We start from the raw sequence: 27,284 nt of genomic DNA, 5'->3' as shown, positions 1-27,284 counted from the left end.
GGTGAAAATTCACACATGCAGCCCATCATAATAAACACAAAACACCCTAATCCACCTAAAAAAATCCACACTTGCTTTAAAACAAATAAAAAAAATGGATCAAGGCTCATATACTCCAATAAATTCAAACAATACACACACAAAACACAGACATGCAACCTGTCAAAAAAAAAAAAAAAAACCTTGCCAACTTAGGTCACTTCTCCAGGCAAGATGTAAATATTCATATTACAATGAAAAGGTTAACACTAAAAAATCTGAATAAAACACTAATGGTAATTAGTCAGTCAGAAACTGGCATTATTAGTAACATGGACCACATTTTCTTTAAACTTACTACATGTTAACTAATTAGACACATGCACTTGTAAAATTTAAAAACTAAAAGAAAAGATTAAAAATATCACAGAACTACAGTAGAAAGTTACTCATAAGGCATCTATTCAAATAAACATTCACAAGCCACCTAAAGTCATTTATGGCAAGAATTTAGGCAATTAACCCAGCCCTTGTAAGTCTATAGGAAACAACAGCAGAACACAAAACACAAACATACGAAATACATAAGAATAGGTTCATAGGTGGGTACTAGGCTATCTGCCCAAAGGCATTTATAAGCCTAGCCAGAATGTGTTGGCTTTCGCCGCCCCCTTAGATTAGTTCCCTGTGCCTCTGTCCAGCAGAGCCACTGAAGTGATCCCCGAGGTAAACTTTCTGTTTCCCATCCACTCGTGAAGGTTTCTTTTGAAGAGTGTTAGCGAGGAGCTCTGCCTAATGTAGATTGGGATCTTCTTCCAAAGCATAGGAAGTCTCTGGGACAGGAATCTATCCCTCCAGCACGTCCTACTTATTCTTGTGGTGAGGTTTAGATCCCTAGAGCATGTGGCTCGAGGGGATAAGGTTTTCTTTAGGTGGAGCATGTCCATCAATTCTGGGTTGGACATGGTCTTGTATGTCAGGCAGAGATAAAAAGAAGTTATGTACTCACCATAACGTTCCATCTGAGTAGGTACTTCATTTGTATGCAACCTTTGGGTATCGGATCCAACTTCGGATCCGAGCCGGCAGCTTTCCAAGCTACAAGATCCGAGCTCCTAGCTCCTCCACCCTACCCATAATCCCCTGCTGCCTGCTGTATTACCTCAGATCGACTTTTTGCCTTATTACCCAACTAATAACCTTGAGAGAGGAATACATCAGATCTTATCTCCTGACAAGAGACTTACAGGTGACCAGAAAAATCCCGAAAAGGTTCGGGGGATGGCAGGGGGGGTTGGTTGCAGACAAATGAAGGAACTACTCAGATGGAACGTTATGGTGAGTACATAACTTCTTTATCTGAAGTAGTTACTTCATTTGCTCTGCAACCTGTGGGACAGAGTCCCCAGCTACTCAAAAAAAAACCCTGGGGGGCCTTTACGGAAGGATATTCCGAAGCACCACGGAGCCAAAAAAAGCCCTGCCTCTCAAAATCATATCCAGTTTATAATAAGAAATGAACGTATGAGAAGAGGACCAAGTGGCTGCTGAACATATGTTATCCAAGGGAACCCTGGACCGAAAGGCTGCTGAGGTGGCTACAGACCTTGTAGAATGAGCGTGGATTCCAATAGGCGCTGGTTTGCCTGACGATATGTACCCATGAATAATGCACTGACAGATCCAATTTGCTACGGTCACTTTGGAAAGGGCTTTACCCATGGCTGATTTTGCAAAAGATACAAACAACTGGTCCGACTTGCGAAAATCTTTAGTTCTGTGCAAGTAGAAACGTAGTTGTCTGTGTACATCCAGTTTGTGTAACTTGTATTCTCCTTTGTTCTGAAAGTTTGGGAAGAACACTGGTAAATTTATTGATTGATTAATATTTGACTCTGAAGCCACCTTAGGTAAGAAAGACGGGTTAGTCCTGAGGGACACTCCATCCTTGTGAAAGATAAGGTAAGGAGTTTTCATACACAAAGCTTGAAGTTCTGAAACCCTCTTGGCCAAAGTTATAGCCACCAAGAAGGCCGTTTTCCACGACAAGAACTTTAATGGAACCGAGGCCGCAGGTTCAAAGGGTGGGCTTGTAAGACTAAAGTCAGATCCCATGGGGGCACCACTGTTTTCAAAGGTGGTTTCAACAGAAAGGTGCCCCGCAAGAAGGTTTTGCATAATTTTGCAGATGCCAAGGACCCTAAGCCATCACCTGCATGAAAATGGGAGATGGTTGCCAACTGCACTTTGACCGTAGAAGCACTTGCTCCCTGCCGAAAGATCAGCGACAGGAAGTCCAGAATAGTCGGAATAGGGACTGTAAATGGGTCCAGGCCCTTGTCTTTAGCCCAGATGGAGAAACGTTTCCATTTACTATTGTAAAGTTTTCTGGTAGACGGCTTATGAGCCGCGACCAGTATGGCCTTAACAGGAGATGAGATACCGGGAGTCCTAGCCATCATTGGAACTGGATCAACCAAGCCGTAAGCTTGAGATTGACCAGGTTCGGGGTTTGGCAACCCGCAGGATGCGAGATCAGGTCTGGAATGGGATCCAGAATCCATGGAGGAGCCACACTGCGAGACCGCAGATAAGGGAACCAGATCTGACGAGGCCAGAATGGGGCTATGAGGATAACTCTGCTCCCCAACCGACAGGCTTTCTGTATGAACTTCATCATAAGCAGGAGGGGGGGATAAGCATAAAGGAGACCAGGAGGCCAAGCATGAACTAGAGCATCTCTGGGATTCTCCCCTTTGGGGGGCAGTATTGCGAAGTACTCGCTGCATTTTGTGTTTAAAGGAGAAGCAAAAAGATCGCAGCGAGGCCAACCCCACTTGCGGAAGATCCGCTTCGCAACAGATGGATTTAGAGACCACTCGTATGGAGTGAGAAGTACCTGACTCAGTTTGTCCGCTAATATGTTGGACCGTCCCGGAATGTGCGTTGCTACCAGAAAACAGTTGGTGGATATCGCCCATTCCCAAACTCTCATGGCCTCTCGACAAAGGGGATAAGATCTGGTCCCTCTCTGTTTGTTTATATACCAGACTACTGACATATTGTCCGTCTGGATTGCAATAGTCCCCAGAGGGAGAAGGTCGTGGAGAGCTTGCAACGCCAAAAGCACTGCCCTCATCTCTAGGATGTTGATATGCAAAGCGGTCTCTAGGGACGTCCACGTGCCTTGGACGGATCTGCCTGAACAATGCCCTCCCCACCCGAGGCGAGAAGCGTCCGTGGTCAACGTGGCTTGGGGTGGGGGGATCACAAAGGGCCTCCCTTCTCTGAGATCCCGTGCATGGAGCCACCAGAGAAGGGAGTCCTTGCAAACTCTGCTTAGTGGTATCGGCGTGTTCAACGGGTGGAGTGATAGGGACCACTGAACTTGCAGGGTCCACTGTAATATCCTCATTCGCAGGTGTGTGTGAAGGGAGAGACCGATCGCTGCCGCCATAGACCCTAGTGCCCTCAAGACTAACTCCGCCGGAGGAGCAGAACTCTGAAGAAGGGCTAATACCTGATATGACAGGCTGCTCAGCCTGTCCGAAGTTAGGGTAGCTCGAGAGATACGGGTATTCAATATGGCCCCTATGAACTCCAGGGCCTGAATGGGGCACAGAGAGGATTTCTGCAGGTTCACTGAGATGCCTAAGTTGAGGGCAAGAGTCAGAGCGTAATCCCTTGCCATGCAGAGCTGATGCCTGTTGGTGGCGGTAAGGAGCCAGTCGTCTAGGTACGGGAAGACCTGAATGCCCTGAAGTCTCAGGTGGGCAGCAACCACTGCCGTGACTTTGGTGAACACCCTGGGGGCTGAGGTGAGGCCGAATGGAAGAACCCTGAACTGATGATGACTGGCCCTAGCCGGAAGCGGAGGAACCTTCTGGATCGTCTGTCCATAAAAATGTGGTAGTACGCATCCTTGAGGTCTATTGAGCACATCCAGTCATTCTCCCGCAGAAGGGGGAGAATTGATTGGAGGGTGACCATCCAGAATTTTTCCTTGGGAATGAAAAGGTTCAGAGTGGAAAGGTCTAAGATGGGTCTTAGGTCCCCCGTTTTCTTTGGCACCAAAAAGAACCTGGAGTAATAACCCAATCCGGACTGATCTGGGGGGACGGGCTGGATGGCTCTTTTTCTTAGCAACTTTGACACCTCTGAAGCCGCTGCCTCCCTCTGATCGGGTGGTACATCGGGGAGGCGTGCGGTCTTGGGGGGAAGGTTTATGAAGGGGATGGAATAACCTCTGGATATGATACGGAGCACCCATTGATCTGTTGTAAGGGACTCCCAAGTTGACAGGTGCTCCGTCAACCACCCCCCGACTGCCTCCAGAGAGGGACAGTTGGGCAAGCCCTCAGGGCTGTTGCGTGGGTCTGTCCGAGAAAGGTTCTCTAGACCCGAAGTTACGCGGCCCCCCCCTCTGCCTATGGGCCGGCGCCCACCTTGTCCTCCTCTGCCTCTAGAGGACGAGGAGTCCGAAGCTGGATGGGATTGCTGAGACTTGCGGAACCACAGCTTCTTTTGTCCCCTCTGATTCCTGGAGAAGGATCGTTGGGGATTAGAAAAGCGGACTCCAATGGCAGACAGCGTCTTCCCGTCCTTTTCACTTTGGACTAGCATATCGCGAACGGTCTTGCCGAAAAGCGAAGATCTGTCAAAGGGTGCGTTCGCGAAGGATGCCTTGAAGGGATCCGCGAAGTCGCAAAGATGAAACCAGGCGTGACATCGCAAGACGACCCCGGCTCCGCTGGCCCTAGCGGCTCCCTCCGTCGCATGGGAGAGAAGCCACATAGATGTGTTAGAAATGGATTTTAGAGTGGCCATTCGAGTCGAAAAAACATTCTTGTCTCCGACCGACATGGACTCTGGGGGGGCTGCAGCGAATTCCTTGATCAAGTCTCGCTGTAGCCTGATGGTATGTGCCATATAGTTCAGTGCCCTTATCGAAAAGGTCGCTGAAGCAAACATCCGTTTCCCAATGAGATTCCTTATCTGGCGGGTGGACCAAAGAACTCTCCTGTGCGAGTTCTTTCTTGGTGGCAGCCGACACCAACATGACATCAACGGGAGATCCCCTGGCCCAAGACTGCCTATCTGTAGGGGGACTAAGGACTTTATCAGGACGCCTAGGAATTGGCTCCACGGTGTCGGGCTCCTTCCATGCCCTGGTAGTAATTAAGTCTACCAGGGGGTCAGCCAGAGGGGACACCCAGGAGGTAGATGGGCCTGCCTCAAATGGCTCCAGGAACATGGATTCATCCACGGAAGGTTTTTGGGCAGACCACCCCCCTCTAATACGCAACATTTCCATGATGTCTCCGAAGGCGACATCCTCGGGGGTGACCTTGGGGAACCTTCCCTTTCATCTAAATCCGTGTCGGTGGTAACGGACTCAGGAGAGTCCAGGTGCCTCCTTTTACACCTATGTTTCCGAGGGACCTCCTTGGTGGGGCTATCCGAAGAGGGCTCGTCCACGGGTTCTTGTTCCTCCAAGAGAACTAGCTGGAGGGCTTGAGCAGGCTGTCCCGATGGTCAGATGACGGCCTGAGAGGGAGAGGAAGAAGAAGCTGATTCCTGGGGCAGCTTGCCCGCCAGGATCAGCTTATTCTTCCTATCCCTAAGCACCCGGGGGTTAAAGGCTGCACAAATTTGGCAGGCCACAGATAAATGGGCCACCCCCAGGCATAAAATGCACTGAGTGTGGCCATCAGCTGGTGAAAGCTTATGGCCACACTCAGTACACTTCGAAAAAACGGCTTTGGGCCCTTCAGCCATTTTGAGTCACTCACACACTCACACCCAAACACTAAGGGGGGAGGGGTGTCACACAGAAAAAAAGGTTAGCTACAAGAAAAAAAAAAAAAAAACTATCTACAAACTCGTAGATAACTCAGGGGTACTACACACACGTACACTAACTATAATTTTACAAAAACGCTAGAGAAAAGGATTTCAACAAGTTAACGATCTCACCAAGACAGGAGCTCTTCAAAAGATAGCTACTTCAGCCGCGGCAAAAAACGATCTGGGGTAATACAGCAGGCAGCAGGGGATTGTGGGTAGGGGGGAGGAGCTAGGAGCTTGGATCTTGTAGCTTGAAAAGCTGCCGGCTTGGATCCGAAGTCGGATCTGATACCCACAGGTTGCAGAGCAAATGAAGTAACTACTTCAGATCCTCTGAGTAGGCAGTATGCAACCGAGTACAACTGGAGTTTCTTCGGTCGAGCTGCATAGGGCATCTGTTTGAGGCCATTGATCCTCTTGGTGAGGTACTTCTGTTGTCTTTCCAGCTGTTGCAGGTGTCTTGTAAGGTGAATCCCAAATGGGGCATTGTACTCTAAGATGGGTCAATGAGTGATGAGTAGAGCGGCACAATGACCTCTTTTGATCTGGATGCGAACCCTTTTGTGATTAGGTGGGCCACGTAGAAGGATTTTCTAACCACTTTGGCAATGTGATTATCAAAGGTGAGATTACTATCTACTTGGGTCCCCAGATCCCTTATTATGTCTTCCATATTTAGGAGACTACCACTTATGTGGTAGTTTGTGGGTACTTTGTTTTTTCCAAAGGGGATGACTATGCACCTTTTGGCATTTAGCTTGAGGCCATGATTTTGACACCAGGTATCTGTCTCATTGAGACCCTTTTGGAGGATGTCTGTGTCAGCCGGATAGTCAATTATAGCCCCTAGTTTGCAGTCATCTGCAAACTTGGTCAGCCATAGTCCTCCTGTGCTTGCCTGTACCTCTGAGAAGTATATGTCGAACAGGAGGGGTCCTAGGACTGAGTCCTGGAGAACACCACTTGTAACCAGTTTAGAGACGGACCTAGCTCCTGCAACTCTCACCATGTGGGTTCTGTCTGTGAGCCAGTTGGCAACCCATCTTGTGACATAGGGGTTTATGTTCAGGCTGGTGGGAATGGTGTCAAAAACCTTAGCAAGGTCTGGGTAGGCTGTGTGTACCACCTTTCCCTTGTCTATAGCCTTGGTAACTGTCTCAAAGAAGTACACCAGGTTTAGGAGGCATGATCTGCCCTTAACAAAGCCAAACTGGGTAGGGTCCAGTGTTTGGAGGTTCCCAATGTCTCTGTTAACGAGTTCCATGATGATGCGCTCCATAGCCTTGCAGACCAAGCTAGTCAGGCTTATAGGGCGATAGTTCCCGGGGTCTGTTGTGGCTCCAACTTTGTGGTGCGGAATAACCATTGCTGTGCGCCACTCTGTGGGTATGTAGCCTGTGGAGAGGCTGAGCTTGAACAGTGTGTTTAGGTGATGGGTTAGTTCATCTTTGAGCTCGTGTAGGACACAGCCTGGGACACCGTCTGGTCCCATTGATGCTGTGTTTTTGGCTTTGGAGAGGGCTGTTTTAACCTGAGTGTCTGTGATTTCAGGGACTCTATATTCATCTGGTATGGTTATGGGCCCTTTTGGGGGTGAGAGGGGGGTGAAGTTTGCACTGAACTTGTCTGCCAGGATGTTGGCGATATTGGTCGGTTCAGTGTATTTTGTGTCATTCTGCACTAACTCTGAGCAGATCTGAGCATTACCACTTAGATTCTTGACATAGCTAAAGAATGCCTTGTGGTTATCTTTGGAGTCCTTGGCAATTTTTCTTTCAAAGCTCGCCTTGGATGATTTTATGAGGGATCGCAGTTTCTTGCTGATACTGATCAGGGATGTCTTCCCTTCTTGGGATTTTACTCTTTTTCTGTACAAGTTTCCTCCTCCTAATGTATAGCTTGTTTATGGCAGGAGTCCCCCAGACTGGTTTCCTTTTCTTGGAGGAGTGAGTCTTGGTTTTGCTTGGGATGGCACGATCCATGCGTTCTTGTAGCTGCCCAAAGAATGCATTAGTAAAGGATTTTGCAGCTTGGACAGTGTTATCCTTCAGCATGATGGCTTTGAAACTTTCCACCTCTGTCTTAAGTAACGTGACATTTGCTTTTGAAAAGTTCTTCATGGTGGCTTTCTTGTCCGGGGGTGGGGGCGGAATATGGATATCCAAAGTGATTTGTTTATGGTCAGATCTAACCAGCGAGGGGTTGACCTCTGGTGGGGAACACCTGTCGCCCATGTTGGTGATGACTAGCTCCAATATGTTGTCACCTCTGGTGGGAGTTTTGACCATTGAACCAGGGCATTTGAGTTTATAAATTCTAGGAAAAGTTGGGCAAGGGAGTAAGTACTTGAGTAGTTCTCCCAGTTAATGTTTGGGTAATTGAAATCACCCAATATTAGGGTGTTTGGTAGCACCTTTAGGTTTCCCAGTGTTTCCAGAAACGCGGAATGGGGGTCCTGGGACATGGTGGGTGATCTGTAGCAAGCTACAATTTGAATTGCAGTTTTGTCCATTGTTAGTTGCACGTGGATGATCTCTGAAGCATCGTGCTGTGCCACTAACCCGGAAGTGTGGATATCCTTGATGAATATGGATATGCCCCTGCCTTTTGTTTTCGGTTTGGGTTCTGTGGCCGAAATGTATGGTATGAAGTTGTAGCCTGGTAGTGCTGGGGTGCTCTCTGGAGCCTTAAACCAGGTTTCTGTTACTACACATATATCGATTTTCTCCATACTGAGGAGTGCCTTGAGTGCGTGCATTTTGAGGTTTAGACTTCTGGCACTGAGTACTATTACCCTCAGTTTTTTGTTACTTGTGCTATTTAGTTTGGTGGGTTTTGTCTTTTGAGCCTTGCCTAAAAAAGGCACTATGGGGGTGGCAAGAGCCTTGGCAAGTATTCGAAAGCCTAAGGGGGACAGGTGCAAGCCGTCTCTAGCGAAACAGCGTAGCTTGTCGAGCATGTCATCCCCAGCGGACAGACACTGGATCCCCTTTGAATGACAGCCAATTGTTGAAATAGAGAATTTTTTCTTTATACCATGGTACTCAGGGTCAGGGTCATACCAGCCTGGGCTACGTGATCAGAGAGCTCTTCCATGTCTCTTTTCATGTAGTCCAGGGAGGTACAGCTCAGGTCATTCACACCAACATGGACAATGACAGAGTCATATTTGTACTTGTTCTGGAGTGACCTGAGTGCTTGTGTTATGTGGCAGATCCTGGCACCTGACAGGCAGCTAACAGTAACCTTCTCCTTATTCAGCCTAGTGAGTGGGACGTCAGTGTGCCTGACTACAGAGTCACCTATTACTAGTATGTTGGGTATGTTATTTTGCCTTAAGGGCTGTGATTGCATGGCACACTGATTTTGTGAAGTACGTTTTTCATAGTTTGTGTTGGGGGGGTGGAGGTTGCTTGGATGTTTGCTTTGGAGGTCTCTGTTGGTTTTGCAGATTTTTATTTAGAGCCTCCAAGTATGTTTCCATGTATTTATGTGTTTTTTTTGCCGGTGCTGGTTTAATGGGTCTATGTAAGACTAGTGGTGTGATGCAAGTATTTCCCTTCTCCTCTTGACTGTCTGATCCAGTCTTGGATTGAGAGAGCTTAGCCTCTAGTTTGGTTGTATAACTGCTTCTCTCGCATGTATTAGTGTTTGATGGTAGGAGGAGGGGGTTGTCTGTATACATGAGGCAGTTGTAACATTGCCTGAAAATGCCCAGATTCACCAGTTGGACTGGAGAGTACACCTGAAACTGCCCTTTGGACATGCCTGGATAGGTACAGTGAACTGTTTTACTGGATGGCTGGTAAGGTCGAATAGAGCGCCTTGTCCTTCTGTACAGTACAGGAGGGTCTAGTGTTAGGGTTTATAAGTGCTTGCTGTAAGTTTTGAGCAAGTGCTGGGCTAAGAAATGAATGGCTTGAGTGCTTAAGTTGAAAGTTTGTCTAGTTCCAAGGGAAAAATTGAAGAGGAGACTTTGTGGAGCCGGGAATAGTTTTACCCTAGCTAACCGGCGCTGCCCGGCGTGCAAAACCAGGCAAATATGGTATTTATAGCACAAAAATGAAAGAGAGAGAAATTGGTCCAAAATGGCCAATAAACTACTAATGTCTGGGCTGAAGCCACTCCTCCAGGGACAGATAGGCTTCTCAAAGCTCCCCTCTCTCACGGGTGAACAGAGAAACTTCCTTCTATCCAAGTAAGGTATGGGCAAACACAGATATTTTTTACTAGCTTAGAAAGGTGGGAAACAAGTATATATATATATATATATATATATATATATATATATTTTTTTTCCAGAAAATAAAGCAGATACATTCAAAAAAACAGTTTAAAAGCACAGAAAAGGATACTTATTGTTATATATCGCAGATCAGAGTTGTAGTCAATGTCCTCAGTAATAAAGTAGGAAGAAACACAAATACAATAAAAGCAGATGAATAAAGTGCAATTTTATATATATATATATATATATATATATATATATATATATATATATATAACAATAGAAAACGAACAAACTGTTTTAAACAAGTTACCCAATTAACGAAAAAAAAGCTCAAAACTGAGCCCTGTTCTGGCAGTCTTCAATGAGACAAGTTCTAACTGCACACCCCTGCTTACTAGGGTGCAGGGGAACCTTCTCCAAAAAAAGATGGCCTGGATCAGTGCTCAAGTTATACAAACAAAGCTAGATTCAGTAGGCCTGAATCTGGTCTATGCTATAGCAACAAGGCGCACCAATTTCAGAAAGAAACAGTTCAAATAAGCAGTCACAATAAGCCTGTGACCAGAAATTCCCAGATCAGAAGGGCAGAATCTAGCCTCTCCTCCCACAAGAGTGCAGACCACAAACCTTCTTAATGTAGAATAACTGGCCTGAAGCCCAAGTGCTTAAGCCAGAACTAATACACTTTTAGAACAGAAGATACTGGGCCTTCAATCAGAAATTCCCAGCTTAAAAGGATGTAAGCTACCTGTCCTGCCACAACAGGCAATATGTGGAAGTCTGATTTTTATGACATTTGAAATATTCGCGATTACAAAAAGTAAAACAAAAAACTTTTTATGTGTGTGTGTGTGTGGGGGGGGGGGGGTCCACTCTCACACACCCAGAAATTAAAGATTAAACACTCTGCTATATAGATCTCCATACTACTTTGTGATAGTAAGCAAAAATAATTGAAAGGACTCTCATTTTTATCTGTCTTTATATTACATTTTCTGATGTTCTGAGTTTTCAGTACCTTTATTGCCTTCTTGCTTCCTTTGATTCTGTCAACCTTGGCTTGGGCCAGAGTGATCCTTTCACTAACTGACTGAAGGCGTCTTTTATTAGTCTCCACATTTTGTGAAATCCTGTAAAAAGAAAGAAAGAGAAAATTAAGTTTATTGCAAACTATGGTAACAAAGTACAGTTGTGCACACTTACCATAAATGTAGATGTTCGAGTGTGTTCACTGCTGCAGTCCTAACCATTGGGTTATCCATGCTGTGGTAGCCCTCAGTCAGTCCGAATAGCAGACTCAAGGTTTTGTGCATCGGCTGCTGTCGCTTGCTGGATGACGTCAGGTAGTCCGAATTATAAAGGAGAGCAGGCGATGACATTACCTCAGTTTTTCTTGCCTTAACCAACCAAAGAAGTCCAATTTTAATAATCATTAGTAGTCCTATGGTCAGAGACCCACATAGAAATATGTGTCTCTCTAAGGAAAGCAGATATCAGGGGGAAGGAGGGAGGGAAAGCATGACTGCAGCAGTGAACACAGTCAAACATCTACATTTATGGTGAGTGTACACAACTGTACTATGTTCTTTGTGTTTCACTGCTGCAGTCCTAACCATTGGGAAAATTCCCAAAGCTGAGGAGAAGGGTGGAAGATTGATAGAAACTTAAGATTGGGTGAGCATGCCCTGCAGAACTGCACAGGCAAACCCAGCTCTAGCTTTTGAGAATAGGTTCAGATGGTAATGTTTGGTGAAGGTGTGGACTGAAGTCCATGTGGCAGCTTCCAGGATGTCCTTGGTGGGTACCCATCTAAGGAATGCTGTGGAAGTAGAGGTTGCCCTAGTGGAATGGGTTCTGATGGTCCTACGGAGTGGTTTTCCATGCAAGGAATAGCAAAATTGGATGCAGTGTGCTATCCATTTGGAAATGGTCTGTTTTGATACTGGTTTCCGCTGTGTCCCTGTTTCAAAGATGAGCAAGAGTTGGTCAGTTTTCCTGAATGTCTTTGTACGATCCAGATAAAATCTGAGCTGCCTGTGCACATTCAAAGAAAGCAGTATCCTTTCATCCTTGTTCTGAGGGTTAGGGAAGAAGGTGGGCAGGTGGAGGGCCTGGTTGAGGGTAACCTCCGAAACCGCCTTTGACATGGAGGGATTGGTTCTCAGGGAGACCCTGTCTGCATGGAAGATGATAAATGGTTCAATGACCATTAAGGCTTGAAGCTCTGACACACTCCTGACTGAAGTAATAGCCAGGAGAAAGGCAGTCTTTGAGAGGTAATTTAGTTCTGAGGATGCTGCAGGCTTGAAAGGAGGCAGAGTAAGCTTTTCTAAAACATAGTTCAGGTCTCAGGCTGGGGTGGCTGTCTTCTGGAAGGTCTAACATTAGAAGCTCCTCTAAGGAATTGTTTGATAAGAGGATGGGAGAACAATGGCTGTTCTGTATCAAAGTGTGCTGAGATGGCAGGGGCATTGAACTTTATGGAGGAGAAGGAGAGACCCTTATTAAGAACCTCAGCAAAATAATCTAGAATAAGAGGAATGGAGGGCAGATGTATGTCTTTCTCTGTGATCTCTGATTTCGACTAGCATGGTGTAGCAGAAAGTATTGTTTTGTGTTTTTATTTATTATTAAATATTTTTAAATCCTTTTAACTGTGGCTGTTTTGTGTAGAGATAGTGTAAGCTCTAGAGTACATTGCATACTTATAGAGTTTACTGTGCAAGTCACTCTAAATTAGCCTTGACTGTTTAGTCACAACTACCAATTGGATAATAATATTGCACAGTAATAATTGGACACCCTTTTAAGGGCCTTTAAGTAGCTGATAATTATTAGTGGATGGTGGCAGCTGGTACTACCGTACAGTCTGTGGAAAAGGGGTACAGCTGGAGAACCTGTGTCAGCCTTCCCCAGGAGTGTCTGTGTGGTTGTATAAACTCTTCTCAAAGTGTGTGTGTGTCAGCTACTTGGGCAGGGACATAAAGCACTGGTTGGACAGAGAGGGTGCTAGATGTTTTAGCTTGCCCACTAGACTGAGATATGGACCCTATAGCTGTGCCAGTGGGGAGTCTTCCTGGGGACCTGGAGAGTAAGGGAGCAACCAGCCCTGGACTGACTGTGATCTCTGTGTGCACCTAAAGGAAATTGCACTTTATTGTCTGTATTTGTTATCTTTTCCTCATATATGAGACGCCCTCTCTGGTATTAGTGATGAGAATTGAGGCTCCTTGATTGCTGGGCCCGGGCACAGGCGTCACAATACTCCCTGGTGGAGAATTTCTGTACTAGGTGATTTAAATGAGATGTAAAGAGGTCCACCTGGGGCGTCCCCCATGTGTGGGTAATTTGCAGAAAAATGTCTCTGTGGATTTGCCATTCATGTGGATCCAGCAGGTTTCTGCTTAGGTGGTCTGCCAAGGTGTTGTTGATGCCCGGTAGGTATTGGGCTATAAGATGTGTCCCATGGATGAGGCTGCTAGCCACAGGTTCATGGCTAGTCTGCACAGGGGGTAAGATTGAATCCCGCCCTGTTTGTTAATGTACCACATTATTGTGGTGTTGTCTGTTTTTATGAAAAGAACCCCTGGTTTGAGGTAGGGTTTGAAGAATGCCAGAGCATTTTGTACTGCTATCATTTCCTTTTGGTTGATATGCAAGGGTAGTATTAGCGCATCCCAGAGACCATGGGCGCATCTGCCTTTTAGATGGGTGCTGCAAGCTATGTCCGAAGCATATGCAGTTACAGTCTGGACTGATGGACGGAGGGCGAATGGAAGTCCCTTGTTCAGAGCACAGGCCTGGGCCCACCAGAGGAACTCGGATCTTATGCAAAGGATCACAGACAGGGAGGTGTCCAGAGGTTGTGAATGTTGACACCATAGGTTCTTTAGGTACCACTGAATTTTCCTCGTATGTAGTCTGGCCAGAGGTACCAGGAGGATGCATGAGGCCATGTACCCTAGAGCTTGTAGGAACTTCCTGGCAGAAAGCTGGGTTTGGGAGGCTAGAGTAGTGAAGTATTTTGGTAGGAAACTTTGTTTTTCTGGGGAGAGAAAGGCCATTTGCTGTTCTTTGTCCAGTAAGGCTCCAAGAAATATGATTATCCTGGTAGGTGTCTGTTTTGATTTTCTTTTGTTGGTAGTGAACCCCAGAGAGGTGAGTAGGGTTTTTACAAATGAGAAGTGCTGCAGGAGCAGTTCCTTGCTGTCTGCCTGGATGAGACAGTCATCCATGTAGGGGTAAAACTGTACATTGTTTTACCTGCAAAAGGCAATGGCAGGAGCTAAACATTTGGTGAATACCTTGGGAGCAGTAGACGAGTCAAAGGACAAAACAGAGTACTGAAAGTGTAGTGATCCTGCTCTGAAGCGCAGGAATTTTCTGCTTGATTTCCTTATTGGGATGTGTATGTAGGTATCCTTTAGGTCTAAGGTGACCATCCAAGCTTTGTTTGGTAGCATTGGTAGAAGCTGTTGTAAGGTAAGCATTTTGAATTTTGGGATTACCAAGAAGGTATTGAGAAAGGATAGGTCCAGGATGGGACGCCAATTCCCCTCTTTCCTGGGATCAATGAAGAGTCTGGAATAGAATCCTTTTGCAACTTGTTCTGGAGGTACAGGTTCTACTGCCCCCTACAGATATTAGGTTTTGCATTTGTTTTATTGCTTCTGCCCATTGGTTTGGAGGTAGGTCTGGGTACCCTCTTGGAGGTGGTAGTTCTTGGAAATTGAATTTGTACCCTTGAGCAATGATTTTTTAAGACCCACTGATCTTTTGTTATAGAGTTCCAATTTTCTCTGCATAGAGATAGCCTTCCTCCTAGCTTTTGGTGTGGTGGAGGCAGAGATGGGAAAGGTAGTCACTGAGAGTTTTTTTCGGTTGCTTTTGAACTCCCTGCTTTACTGTTTGAGGGGGGCCACTGTTTTGTTCTTTGCTGGCCCTGAGTTGTAGTCCTGGTGGGTCTGACCCTACGGGTTTTGCCTTATGCCTGCCTGTTTGGTGTAGGAAAAGACTGGTGTTTAGAGGGAAAATTTCTGCTTAGGAAGTTGTACTTGAAAAAAATCTTTAACAGTCTGCATCGATATTGCTTTGTCTTCCATTAAGAAATTCTTCAGTTTTCTGTCTGAACAAGCGGTCTTTGCCAAGAGGTGCATCCATGACTTTAGCTTTGACATGATCAGGGAGAGGTTGTTCTTTCAGCCATGCATGTCTTCTGATAACAGATCCTTTCACTGCTTTGCCACCAGAGATGAAGAATGCAGTAATTCTGCTATCTCTTTATTGTTGGCAAAATCTAGAAAAGCAGAAATGTTCTGTTTCAAAAGTTCCAAGTGTACTGTTGATATTTGAACATATAGAACGGACAGTTGAGAGCCCTTATAGTTAAAGTTGTAGAGGTATATAGTTTTTTACCCCATCTGTCCAGGGCCCTGGATTCTTTGTCAGAGAGTAGGATTCTTTGCAGAGGTAGCCTTAACTCCCTTAGGATTAATCACCTCTGGATCTGCTATAAGATTTCTGTAGAGGAATTTATGTGAGTCAGGTACCCTATAGCATCTGTCAGGTTTTCTGGGGGCAGGTGGAAGGGTGTCAGGGGTAAGGCTGGATTCTTGGTAATCAACTACCACCTCCAAGATGGATAGGATGGGCAGAGGCCTGTGCTGGGGTAGGTCCAGAAACTCTCTGTCTTTTCTTGGATTGAGGGAAATCCATTGATTCCCATTGGAAGTATTCCCTGAGGGTGTGGAGGGTCCCCCCAATGGAAAGGTCCTCTGGAGGTGATGCAGAAGGAATAGATTCTTCTGCATCTGAGTCTTCATAGGCAGTAAGAGGATTTTCCTCTTCAAAAACAGAGGAGTCAGATTTTTCTGAGTCTAAATCCGACTGGATGTCTGGAGAAGGCTCCCTTCTCCTTTTGGCTGGTGTGGCCTGATTACCCCGGATGAAAGAGATGAGATCCTCCACAATTTTAAGAATTCTAGTTTGAGGAGGGGGAGAAGTATTGGAATGGAGACTTTTTGCTGTTTTCTTTGGAATAGCTCTAAGTCTGGCCCGAAGACTATTCCTAGGTGCTATTGGTGTATTAGTCGGAAGAGAGGGCGAACGTCTAGAAGTGAATTTTGAAGTGTGAGCGGCATCCTCAGAAGCTGGTGCTTGCATCGCAGTTCCAGACCCAACCGAGGCAGAGACAGCCAAAGGCTCGTTAGATGATGCAGTTTTCTGCGGCATACAGGACTCAGAAAGGGTCTCAGTAGAGGCCTGCAAAGTAGTTGAGATGCGCATCAGGGGCTGCGAAAGCACTTCAATGAATTCCGAAAAACCGACAACCCTTTTAGCGGTGGTGTCAGAAGGCTTGGCCTTATGCGGTCTGTTTCTATCCTTATCTTTACGTTTTTTCAGAAGATCTGTGGTTTGCTGACTGACGGATGCTATATCAGTAATCGGCGATGGAAGACAAAAATATCTGGCTACAAATAGAGCTCTACGATGAATAGTTCTAGTGTTAAAGAGGGCACAGAACTGACAGAGGGGTACGTCATGATCTGGGCCTAAGCAAGTGACAAAGTAAGAATGGAAGTCTCGGTGTGGTATTTGCTTTCCACAGGCAAGACAGTTATTGACTTCTTTGGACATCGGTTAGTGCAAGAAAAAGGAAGGATCCCCAATGGGGTACTTAGCTTTAGACATTTTCAGCTGAAGTTCGAAATCCGGAAACAGCCGACTGGCACTGTTGCGAATTGCTTCTGCTCCGCGCACCACGGCAAGAAAGACTGGGGTAATGGCGTCGCCTGTTCTCCTTTATATCTTAGATGACCTGACGTCATCCAGCAAGCGACAGCAGCCGACCCACAAAACGTTGACTCTGGTATTCGGACCGACTAAAGACTACCACAGCATGGATAACCCAATGGTTAGGACTGCAGCAGTGAAACACGAAGAACATCATTAACTGTACGTTCTACAAATATAGCAGGGATGTGTGATCTACTGAAAATAAATTCATAAAAATAAGAAAAGGCTGGCTAATCAGAACAGCTTTAAGCACATGACTCCCAATGTTGGTAAACTAAAGAACAATGTAATCCCTGAAAAGCATGCATGGGAGTGGAATACTGCTTACCACAAAGGGTCCTGTTCACAAGGGAGAAAGAGAAGCAGTTTTGATTGAAACAATGCCAACAACATATGACATCAGATGGCAGCCCAGCTAAGGCTACTTCATGAAAGGGGAATATTCTAAACATGTCCATAACACTTGAGAGTGAAAGCCAAGCAACGTAGGCAAAATGGAAAACATACATGGCCAGAGTGTAGGCATAAATACAGACATATCTGCAAGCCCCTGCAACTCTTAACAGCTCATGACTTCATGCTTGAAGGAATACATATCCTAATAGGCATGTAACCCAAGATCCAGTACTGTAAAGCAAAAATCTGGTTAGTGGAAACCATTGAAACTGCAGTGAATCAGTGAGATAGCTCTGGATAGATGACTTAACAATAAATGGAAAATATAATATGCCAATTTTAATCAGAAACAATCCCTCTGTTTTTTTTAAAGCTAACACTTGTATCATTACTAACAGTAAGATAGAAACGATATCTTACAAGGCAACAAAATCAAACCAAACTGTCAGTACACTCACTCCCGATGGTTTCTGCTTAAAAAACTGAAGAAATGTTGGATTTTAAATGCATTTTTCAGTATTGGACAGTCCTGTAGATTCACACAAATACAGTAAAATCGTGGTTAAGGATTTAAACCATAATCAGACTTGTATGTGAATACTGTAAATCCCTACACCAAACTAACCTTATTAGCCTATATAAGGACAATATCTTATTTGTGTGTGTGTGTGTGTATATATATATATATATATATATATATATATATATATATATATATATATATATATACACACATACATATACATACATACACACACACAAAACTAAAAAAATCTACCAGCCAAAACATATACAGCTAGTCTCCTGTCCTTTTCTGAAACCAGCTTCCCTTAACCATTGGAGAAATAACTCACACACCAGAATTCAAAAGTTCCCTCAAACAACCCTTACTAAACCACCTGGATATGTCACTGCCCTCCTTGAACCATCCTATACTTAACTACCCCCTGCTACCCACCCCCTCTCTCTGTGCTCACTTAATATCTAACTTCTCCTGCTCCCTCAGACTCTTTCCTCTACACTTGTCTTCTCCCTACTTGGTACAGTCTTTCTACCTTCTCAGAAAATTCATATCCTATTCGTACCCCCTGTCTACAGTCAGTTTAACATGAATTGTCTCTTAGATTAATTCTAACTAGTTCTCTGTTAAAGCTCTGTACACAAAATTACTTTTTTTAAACTAAGTGTTTAGAACTCCTCTGTTTTGCTCTGTAATGTTCTCAAACCACATTTTGTTTGATATGTTCTCAAAGACTGCTCATTCTGTTTTTGTAGTAAACCACTCCTTTGTCTACCTCTGTAAAGCTCTTAAATCATGTTATGTCTGATATGTTCTCTTAGATTGCTATTTGTGTATTTAATCACTGTGGCTATGTGGAGCTTTTCCTCCTCGGGCCTCTGCTGAAAAAGGGCTCTTGCTCAGTTGGACATTCCCGGTCAACAAATGTCCAATAAATAAATAATAGTCTCGATGTAAACCTTAAATGGTCATGACTATTGACTATTAGAATACTAAGTACCACCAGTCATGAGGTAATCTTTCCCAAGGTCTAACGTCTTACCAGACAACTGCAACAAAGCTACTTCCAGAAACACAGCAGAGTATTCCGTGTGTCTGGAGTCCTACTTGTTTTCACCAAAAGCTATCGTATCACTTAAAGAACTAAAAGCATGCTGCTTGGTTTGACATCACAGTGTCAGTAACTCAATAGATAGCACACTCACTTTTATTGCTGGAAGATCAGAAGGTCGTAGTTTCTATTCCCACTCTAGGTTATGAGATCAACTTTCAAACTGCTGACATTGCATTGCATCATTGGGGGTACCGCAATCCCGGCTGTGTTGTCTTTCAGATGAGACTCCAAACTGTGGTTACATCTGCTTGAGTTTGTGTTTATATATACATATTGCTAAGTCAGAAGTGTCAGGTAACTGGTGTGCATGATCTCCAGATATACCTACAATATCCACAGAGCTCAGAAAATGTAAGTATGCACATACTTAAATCTGTGTACTTTGGGGTGGAGATCAGCATGGAAAGGGAAGTGGATAAGTAAAAATTGTACAAAGCATCCAGAGTTTACACAGATATGGTGGAATCTTGCAGTTACTTTGAGGAAGAAGCACATATTATGAGGACAAAACTGCACATCTGGAGAAAAGCTGATAATAGAGTTTTTAACAGACCAAAAATGCTACTACTCATATTCCCATCATCAATTATTATACTGACAGAGAAGCCAAAAGTCTGTGTTTACTTAGTAAAATGGGTGCTGCAAAAGCCAGTAGGGGATGGAAGTATGCATGTCCAATGCCCATCTGTCTCACTCTGGGGAAGAGAACAGGCAGATTTCTTTACAACAACATCCCTTGACAAAACACATACAAAAACAAAACAGAACACTACGGCAGAGTAGGCATGTGTGCAGCAAACTGTTAGTAATGTAAATACACGGCAGCATGCATCTTTTAGATGCACGTGGAAGCAAATTAAAAAAAAAAAAAAAGGAACTTGGTACTTGACTCTGTGAAAGTCACGCTGTCTTCCACTGCTGAATGTGAGTGGATGCAATGCAGGCGCCGTGAATAAAAATACTTAAAAAAAAAAAATCTTTTAGCTAACCTCATAATGTTTATTTGGTATCAGGAAAGAATTTATTTTTTAACTTTAGGGCATCTAGTTAATAAACGATAAAAAGCAAGGTTGTAGATGGACTTTAACCGAGAGTTACTGTTAGAGTAAGACAGTTTTATAGGTTCATAGGTTCATAGATTAGTACTAAGCTAACTGCCCTTGCGAGCCATTTTAAGCCTAGCCAATTACTCGAACCCTGCACCTTGTGTTTGTAAGGTAAACACCTTAACCATTAGGCCACCCTCCCAACCCGCAATATGCATTTTGAAGTAATGTCTTCTCTTCCACCATTAGCTAGTAATCAGGAAATGAAACTGCCCCGTGGTTCTTTTTTTTTTTTTTTTTTTTGATGAAAGCTGCTATGATTACTATCCATTTTTTAAAATCTGTCATAATACATAAAGATCAAATTGAAAAGTTTAAAACTTGTCTAATTTTGGTTTCTGAGGGTTTTCTGCTTGATTTCTCCTCAGAAGAAGCTGCACCTCTCACTTTCTGTTCTCTTATTATTACATGTGTGTCCTTCAGCAATTGACACATCAATAGGTCCAGAACTAGACGGTTCACTTGCATTGCATCTTCGTTGCATCTGGTTCCTCTCCTATAGCTATAGTTGCTCACTGGCTAGCATTTGGCAAAGTGTGAGGGGTTTAGGTGGAGACACCCTAGGAAATCTCTCCTAAAAGTGAAGATGTACTCAGGATCTCTGACTCTAGATTATCAGCACCATCTAGATCACCCAAATCAGTACTGCTACAACAGCTACAGGAAGTATTCAGAACATCACTAGAATGGAGTGCACAGATTCTTCTGATCCTTAACAAATATTTCCTGAACAGGATAATGCATGATGTTTACAGCTAAATATACTTGGGTTCTATCAACCACAACTTGATCCATAGAGAATGATGTTCCTCTCAGTTATAAGTATTAGGGTATCAAGATGATGGATTCTACTGTTCCACTTACTGTCAGTGCAGGCAGGATTTATCTATGCCCACCAGGTTGAGTAGGAATGATCTGCAAGAGTCCACAATGTTTGTAATGGCTAGATGGCATTCAAGCAGTCTTTTACTCCTGCTTACACAGCTTCTTGGCTCTGTACATAAAACAAACTTTAAAACAGTATTAAAAGCTTGCTGTGTCTCAAGAAGTTCAGCACATCATGAACAGAGTGGTTGGTATGAATACAGACTTTCTCAGATGGTGTACAACTACATAGTCCTTGGACAGGGATGGGCCACCCTCCCCTTAAGTCTAAGATGCCTTTGAAATATGACAGAAACAGTGACATGATTCCTGTGATTTTCTACTTATAGGAATGCAATATTCAAGGAAAATAATTTGCATCTTTGGAACAGTCCTGCTCCAGCTGGAATGCCCCTATATGCACCTGAATTATGCACCTTTAAGTGCTGACAGTAGAGATATTTAATGCTCCACATTACACATGACTTGAGAAAATGGACTGTATGGGGAATTACAAGCATATCCTTCTCACACTTTAGGAAGAGGGGGTCAAGTAGTAATACATAGGTTCACAGATGTATACTGAGCTAACGACCACTGGGGCCTTATAAATGTAGCCAAGCATCCCAAATGTATCCCGCAAGTTTAGGTACTGACCTTCGTAAGTCTAGTCAAGTTTCTGAAAAGTGTCCAACATTCTTATGTACCTCAGAGGTGATTTTCAAGGGTATATGGAAGCTAGGGCAAGATTTACAGGCTCCTGAACAGGGTTAGGGAAGAGCTCAGCTTCATATGGATGATAAGCCTGTTCTAGAGAAGGACAATTCTCTGAGATAAATACCTACCCCTCCAACATGTCCTAATTATGCCGCAAAGTTTAAATCCATAGACAGAGTACTTCTGATGCTATTTATTTTATGGATATGTAAAATGTCCATCAGAATAGGATCCAAGGATGCCTTGTACACCAGGAATACACTGCCTTTTTAACAGTCTGTAGGAAACACAGTACAGATGTAGAAGTTTGAGGCAATCTGCATAGGACATGCTGTTTATGCCCTGTACTCTTTTTGTGAGGAACCTCTGTGGATCTTCCAGTTGTTGCACGTGCTTGGTTTGGTGCACACCAAAGGGGACTTGGTACTTAATGATGGGCCTGATGATGACCAAATAAAGTGGAGTAATGACTTCCTTGGACCAACATGCCATGCTCTTGCTTATAAGTTGAGTAACATAGAATGAATTTCTTTCTACCTTAGACATATTTGGTTGAAAGCCAGAATACTACCTACATAAGTACCCAAATCCCTGACTATCAGTTCAACTCTTAGGGATATGCTTTCAATGACATAATTTCCTAGGGTGTCTGACTTCCCAAAGGTTACTACTACACATTTCTTGGCACTGAGTTTTAAGCCATGGTATTGGTATCAGTCATTTGTCTGTGTTAGTCCTTCTTGCAGGATGTTAGGGTCGGGGGGATTCTATGACTGCTCCTAGTTTGCAATCATGTGCAAACTTGGTCTACTACAGGCCTTTGATAATGGCCTTAACTACCAAGAAACAGATCCCAAAAAGGAGTGGACCCAGCACAGAAACCTAAGAGACTCTTGGCAGTGACCAGCCTCTTTGTGTATGTGGTCTCCTGTATCCTAACTTCCTATGTCCCATGTCCTCTCTGAGAGCCAGTTGGCTATCCAGTGGATAACATCGGGATTTATGCCTACATCCGTGAGTTTATTTACAATGTCTGAGTGGGATATTGCATCAAATGCCTTAGCCAGGTCAAGGTAGGCAGTATTCACCATTTTGCCCTCATCCATTGCCTTGGTGATCTTCTCAAAGAAGTCCACCAGGCTGAGTAGCAATGATCTGCCCTTGATGAAACCAGACTGATTTGGATCTAGTGTGTGAAGGTTTTCTATGTCCTTGTTAGTCATTTCCATGATAATTCCATAGCTTTGCATATGAGACTTCTTTAAGAAGATCACCAAGGTAATAGATGATGGCAAAATAGTGCATAGTGCTTACCTTGACGAGGCTAAGGAATTTGATACTTGTTTCAGGCTATTTAGAACGTATCCTTGGATATTATTGGAGCCCACTGATGCCATTATTTGACTATAGAGACTGCATCTAGGACCTGCTCCCCAGTGACAGTTGTGGGGGGCTATGTTTCATGGCCTTTCCTGGGAGGCGGGGGACGGATGATGTTGGAGTGAAGGGGTAAAACTGGAGCTGAATTTGTCAGCCAACAGATTTGCTGTATCTTCAAACACCATGTAAGGGGCTCTATTTAAAGGTCAATTCTGCACACTGCTGTGCTGCCTTTGAGATGTCAGACACAGCTAAAGAAAGCTTTGTCATTGTTTTTTCCTGAGAGCTTATCTTTACCTCAAATTTGTCTTTAGTAGACTTAATTTGTCCTCCTAGTTGTTTTAGATTGATGAGACTTTTTATTCGGCTCAGTGCAACACTTCCTCATCTTGGCTATGACATTTTTCCTTTGTTAGGAAGTGGGTGTATGGACTATCGGGTCCAAGGTGTTTGTGTTTACAAAGTTCAGGAATCTCTGGACCTGTAGGCTTGAGGGTTGTGTAAACATCCCAGTTTATAGTGGGGGAAGTTGAAGTTGTCCACGAATACAGTATCAGGTTGAATGGTGAGAGCCTAAGTAAGTCCAAGTATGAGCTATGTGGTTTTTTTTTTTTTTTTTTTTTTTTTTTTTGAGTCATAGAGGGAGCCCTGTAGCTTGCAAGGATATGAGCCCTGTAGCTTGCAAGGATATGATACAAGAATGATAATCTGGACATGGTGAATTTTGAGTAGTCTTGAGGTTAGATTGCTATTGATATAGACTGAGATACCTCCACCTTTTGTCCCAGTCTGTTCAGTAGCTGGCCTAAATACATGGAAGGGACTGAAGCCCTGGACTGTCAATATCAAATATCATATCAAATTATGTTAGTAAAGGTATATGAAGCAAAATATCTGGTACCTGTATAAGAAAAGCTATAGCTCAGTCTCACTTAGAGATTTCATTATAAAATATTAAGACAGTAACAACATGGTAGACAGCTGCAAAATACATCTGAGATGGTTACTCTGCTCCCAAAACATTCTGTGCCCCTCAGTGCTGAATATGACCCCACCACTGTAGCTGCAGTGCTCTGTAACCATGGAATGCTATAACTGAGAAATACATTTTTTCTGTTGGATTATATAGGATTTTTACAACTAATTTAATAAGAACATGTATTTATGATAACAGTTTCAATTTGTTCATAGGTTGATACTAGGCTATTTGCCCTAGGGCATTTATAAGCCTAGCCAGAGTGTGTTTGGCTTTCACCACCCTTTTAGATTAGTTGACTGTGCCTCTGTATAGTAGGTCACAGAAGATAGCCTTTTTAAGGTTAGTTTACTGTGCCTCTGTCTAGTAGGGACACAGAAGTGATCCCAGGGGTAAACCTACGATCTCCCATCCACTCGTCAAGATTTCTCTTGAAGAGGGTCATTGAGGGGCTCTGCCTAACATGGATTGGGATTTTGTTCCAGAGTGAGGGGAGCCTCTGGGATATGAATCTGTCCCTCCAGCATGTCCTATTTATTTCTGTGCTGAGGTTTAAGTCCCTGGAGTGTGTAGCTCTAAGGGATTTAGATTTCCTGAGGTGGAGCATGTCCATTAATTCTGGGTTGGACATGGCTTTATACGTCAGGCACAGATCACCTCTGAGTAGGCAGTAAGCAACTGAGTAGAGCTGGAGTTTCTTTAGCCTAACTGCATAGGGCATCTGTTTGAGTCCCTTGATCCTCTCGGTGAAGTACTTTTGGGGTCTTTCCAGTTGCTACAGGTGTCAGGTAAGGTACATCCCAACTGGGGCATTGTATTAAATTATGGGCCTGATGAGTAGAGGGGCACAACGACCTCTTTTGATTTAGATGTGAACCCTTTCGTGATAAGGTGGGCTATACAGAAGGTCTTTCTAACCACTTTGGCAACGTGATTGTCAAAGGAGAGATTGCTATCTACTTGGGTCCCCAAATCCCTAATTACTTCTTCCGTACTTAATGGATTACCACCTATGTGGTAATTTGTGGGCACTTTGTTTTTCCCAAAGGGGATGACTATGCATTTTTTGGCATTTAGCTTTAGGCCATGGCTCTGGCACCAGTTATCGGTCTCTGTGAGACCCTTTCGGAGGATGCTTGTGTCAGTCGGAGAGTCAATTATGGCACCCAGTTTGTAGTCATCTGCGAACTTGGTCAGCCATAGTCCTCCTGTGTTAGCCTGTACCTCAGAGAAATATATACCGAACAAGAGAGGTCCCAGGACTGAGCCTTGTGGGACGCCACTTGTAACTGGTTTAGAGTCTGACATGGCACCTACAATTCTGACTATGTGGGTTCTATCCCTGAGCCAGTTTGCAACCCATCTTGTGACATAGGGGTTGATATTTAAGCTGGTGAGCTTATTTATGATGCCCAAGTGGGGTATTGTGTCGAAGGCTTTTGCAAGGTCCAGGTAGGCTGTGTGGACTACCTTCCCTTCATCTATGGCCTTGGTGACTGTTTCAAAGAAGTCGACCAGGTTCAAGAGGAAAGATCTGCCCTTAAAGCTGAATTGGGTAGGATCCAGTGTCTGGAGGTTCCCAATGTCTTTGTTTATGAGTTCCATGATGATACACTCCACAGCTTTGCAGACCAGGCTTGTCAGGCTTATAGGGCGATAGTTTCCAGGGTCCGTTGTGGCACCACCTCTGTGGAATGGGACCACTGTTGCTGTACGCCATTCCTTGGGTACATATCCTGTAGTAAGGCTGAGATTGAACAGTGACTTTATGTGAGGGTTCAGTTCTTCTTGGAGCTTGTGTAAGACGCAGCCTGGGACACCGTCCGATCCCACTGATGCTGTGCTTTTTGCTTTGGAAAGGGCAGCTCTCACCTGTGCATCTGTGATGTCAGGGAGGCTACACTCTGTTGGGATATTTGCTCTTTTGGGGGGGAAGGGGGGGGGAGAAGTTTGCACTGAACCTGTCAGCCAGGATGTTGGCAATGTCTGTGGGTTCAGTGTATTTTTTGTCATTTTGCACTAACTCAGAGCATATCTGGGAGTTGCCACCCAGGTTCCTGACATAACTAAAGAAGGCCTTGTGATTATCTTTAGCGTCTTGTACAATTTTTCTTTCAAAGCTGGCCTTAGCTGATTTTATGAGGGATCAGAGTTTCTTGCTAGTACTGATCAGAGATGCCTTCACTTTTTGGGATTTTGCTCTATCATGTAGTAGCTTCCTCCTTCTGTTGTATAGCTTATTTATGGCCGGGGTCCACCAGACAGGTCTCCTGCCTTTGGAGGAGTGAGTCTTGGTTTTATTTGAGATAGCATAATCCATGCATTCCTGTAGGTGTCCATAGGATGTGTTTGTAAAGGATTCTGCGGTTTGGGCCGTATTTTCCACTATTCTGGGGGCTTTGAAGGATTCCACCTCGGTTTTGAGAAGTGCGAAGTTTGCTTTACAGAAGTTCTTCACTGTGGTTTCCTTGGCTGGGGGTGGGGACGGGATATGGATGTCCAGTGAGATTAATTTATGGTCAGATCTTACCAATGAGGGGTATACCTCTGGTATGGAACATAGAGTCCCCATGTTAGTGATGATCAGGTCCAATATGTTTTCCCCTCTTGTGGGAGTGGTGACCAGTTGTTCCATAGCATTTGAGTTTATAAATTCTAGGAACTGTTGGGCAAGGGTGTTGGGGCTTGAGTAGTGCTCCCGGTCTATGTTAGGGTAGTTGAAGTCACCCAATATAACGGTGTTTGGAGAGACCTTCATATTCTCCAGTGTTCTCAGGAAGGCCGAGTGGGGTTCCTGAGTTTGGGAGGGTGGTCTGTAGCAGGCTACAAACTGAAAGGCAGTTTTGCCCACTGTTAGTTGCACATGGATGGTCTCTGATGCTTCGTGCAGTGCCACTAACCTGGAGGTGTGGGTATCTTTGATGAATATGGATACTCCCCCTCCTTCTGTGGTTCTGTCTGAGTTTTGGGGCCGAAAAGCATGGTATGAGGTATAAGCTGCTAGTGCTGGGGTGCTCTCGGGAGCCTTGAACCAGGTTTCTGTTACTGCACAGATATCGATATTCTCCATACTGAGGAGAACCTCGAGTGCATGCATCTTGAGGTTTAGACTTCTGGCGTTGAGCAGCATTACCCTTAGTTTCTTTTTCCTTGTGTTGCCTATGGTGATGGGTTTGTCTTTTGAGCCTTGCCTAAAAAAGGCACTATGGGGGTGGCAAGAGCCTTTGCCAGTATTCGAAAGCCCAGGGGTGACAGGTGCAAGCCGTCCCTAGCGTAGCAACATGGCTTGTCAAGCATATCATCCCAGGCTGGCAGACACTGGATCCCCTTTGAATGACACCAATACTTTAGCCAATTGT

The 27,284-nt window shown here is 44.4% G+C and overlaps 1 protein-coding gene across 2 annotated transcripts in view; it reads right to left on the bottom strand.

Moving 5' to 3' along the window:
• The window catches only part of WASHC1 (WASH complex subunit 1), a 1,004,726-nt gene that overhangs the window by 449,528 nt on the left and 527,914 nt on the right, over positions 1-27,284 (bottom strand). For both annotated transcript variants that reach the window (XM_044087615.1, XM_044087616.1), the window contains exon 3: positions 11,076-11,187. In XM_044087615.1, the coding sequence (XP_043943550.1) occupies positions 11,076-11,187 (112 nt within the window). The remainder of the gene's footprint in view (positions 1-11,075; positions 11,188-27,284) is intronic.

The sequence above is a fragment of the Protopterus annectens genome, chromosome 11.part0 (genome assembly GCF_019279795.1).
Source record: "Protopterus annectens isolate FY-2018-M chromosome 11.part0, PAN1.0, whole genome shotgun sequence".
NCBI classification, from domain to species: Eukaryota; Metazoa; Chordata; order Ceratodontiformes; family Protopteridae; genus Protopterus; species Protopterus annectens.
This window is presented reverse-complemented; position numbering and strand designations above follow the sequence as displayed.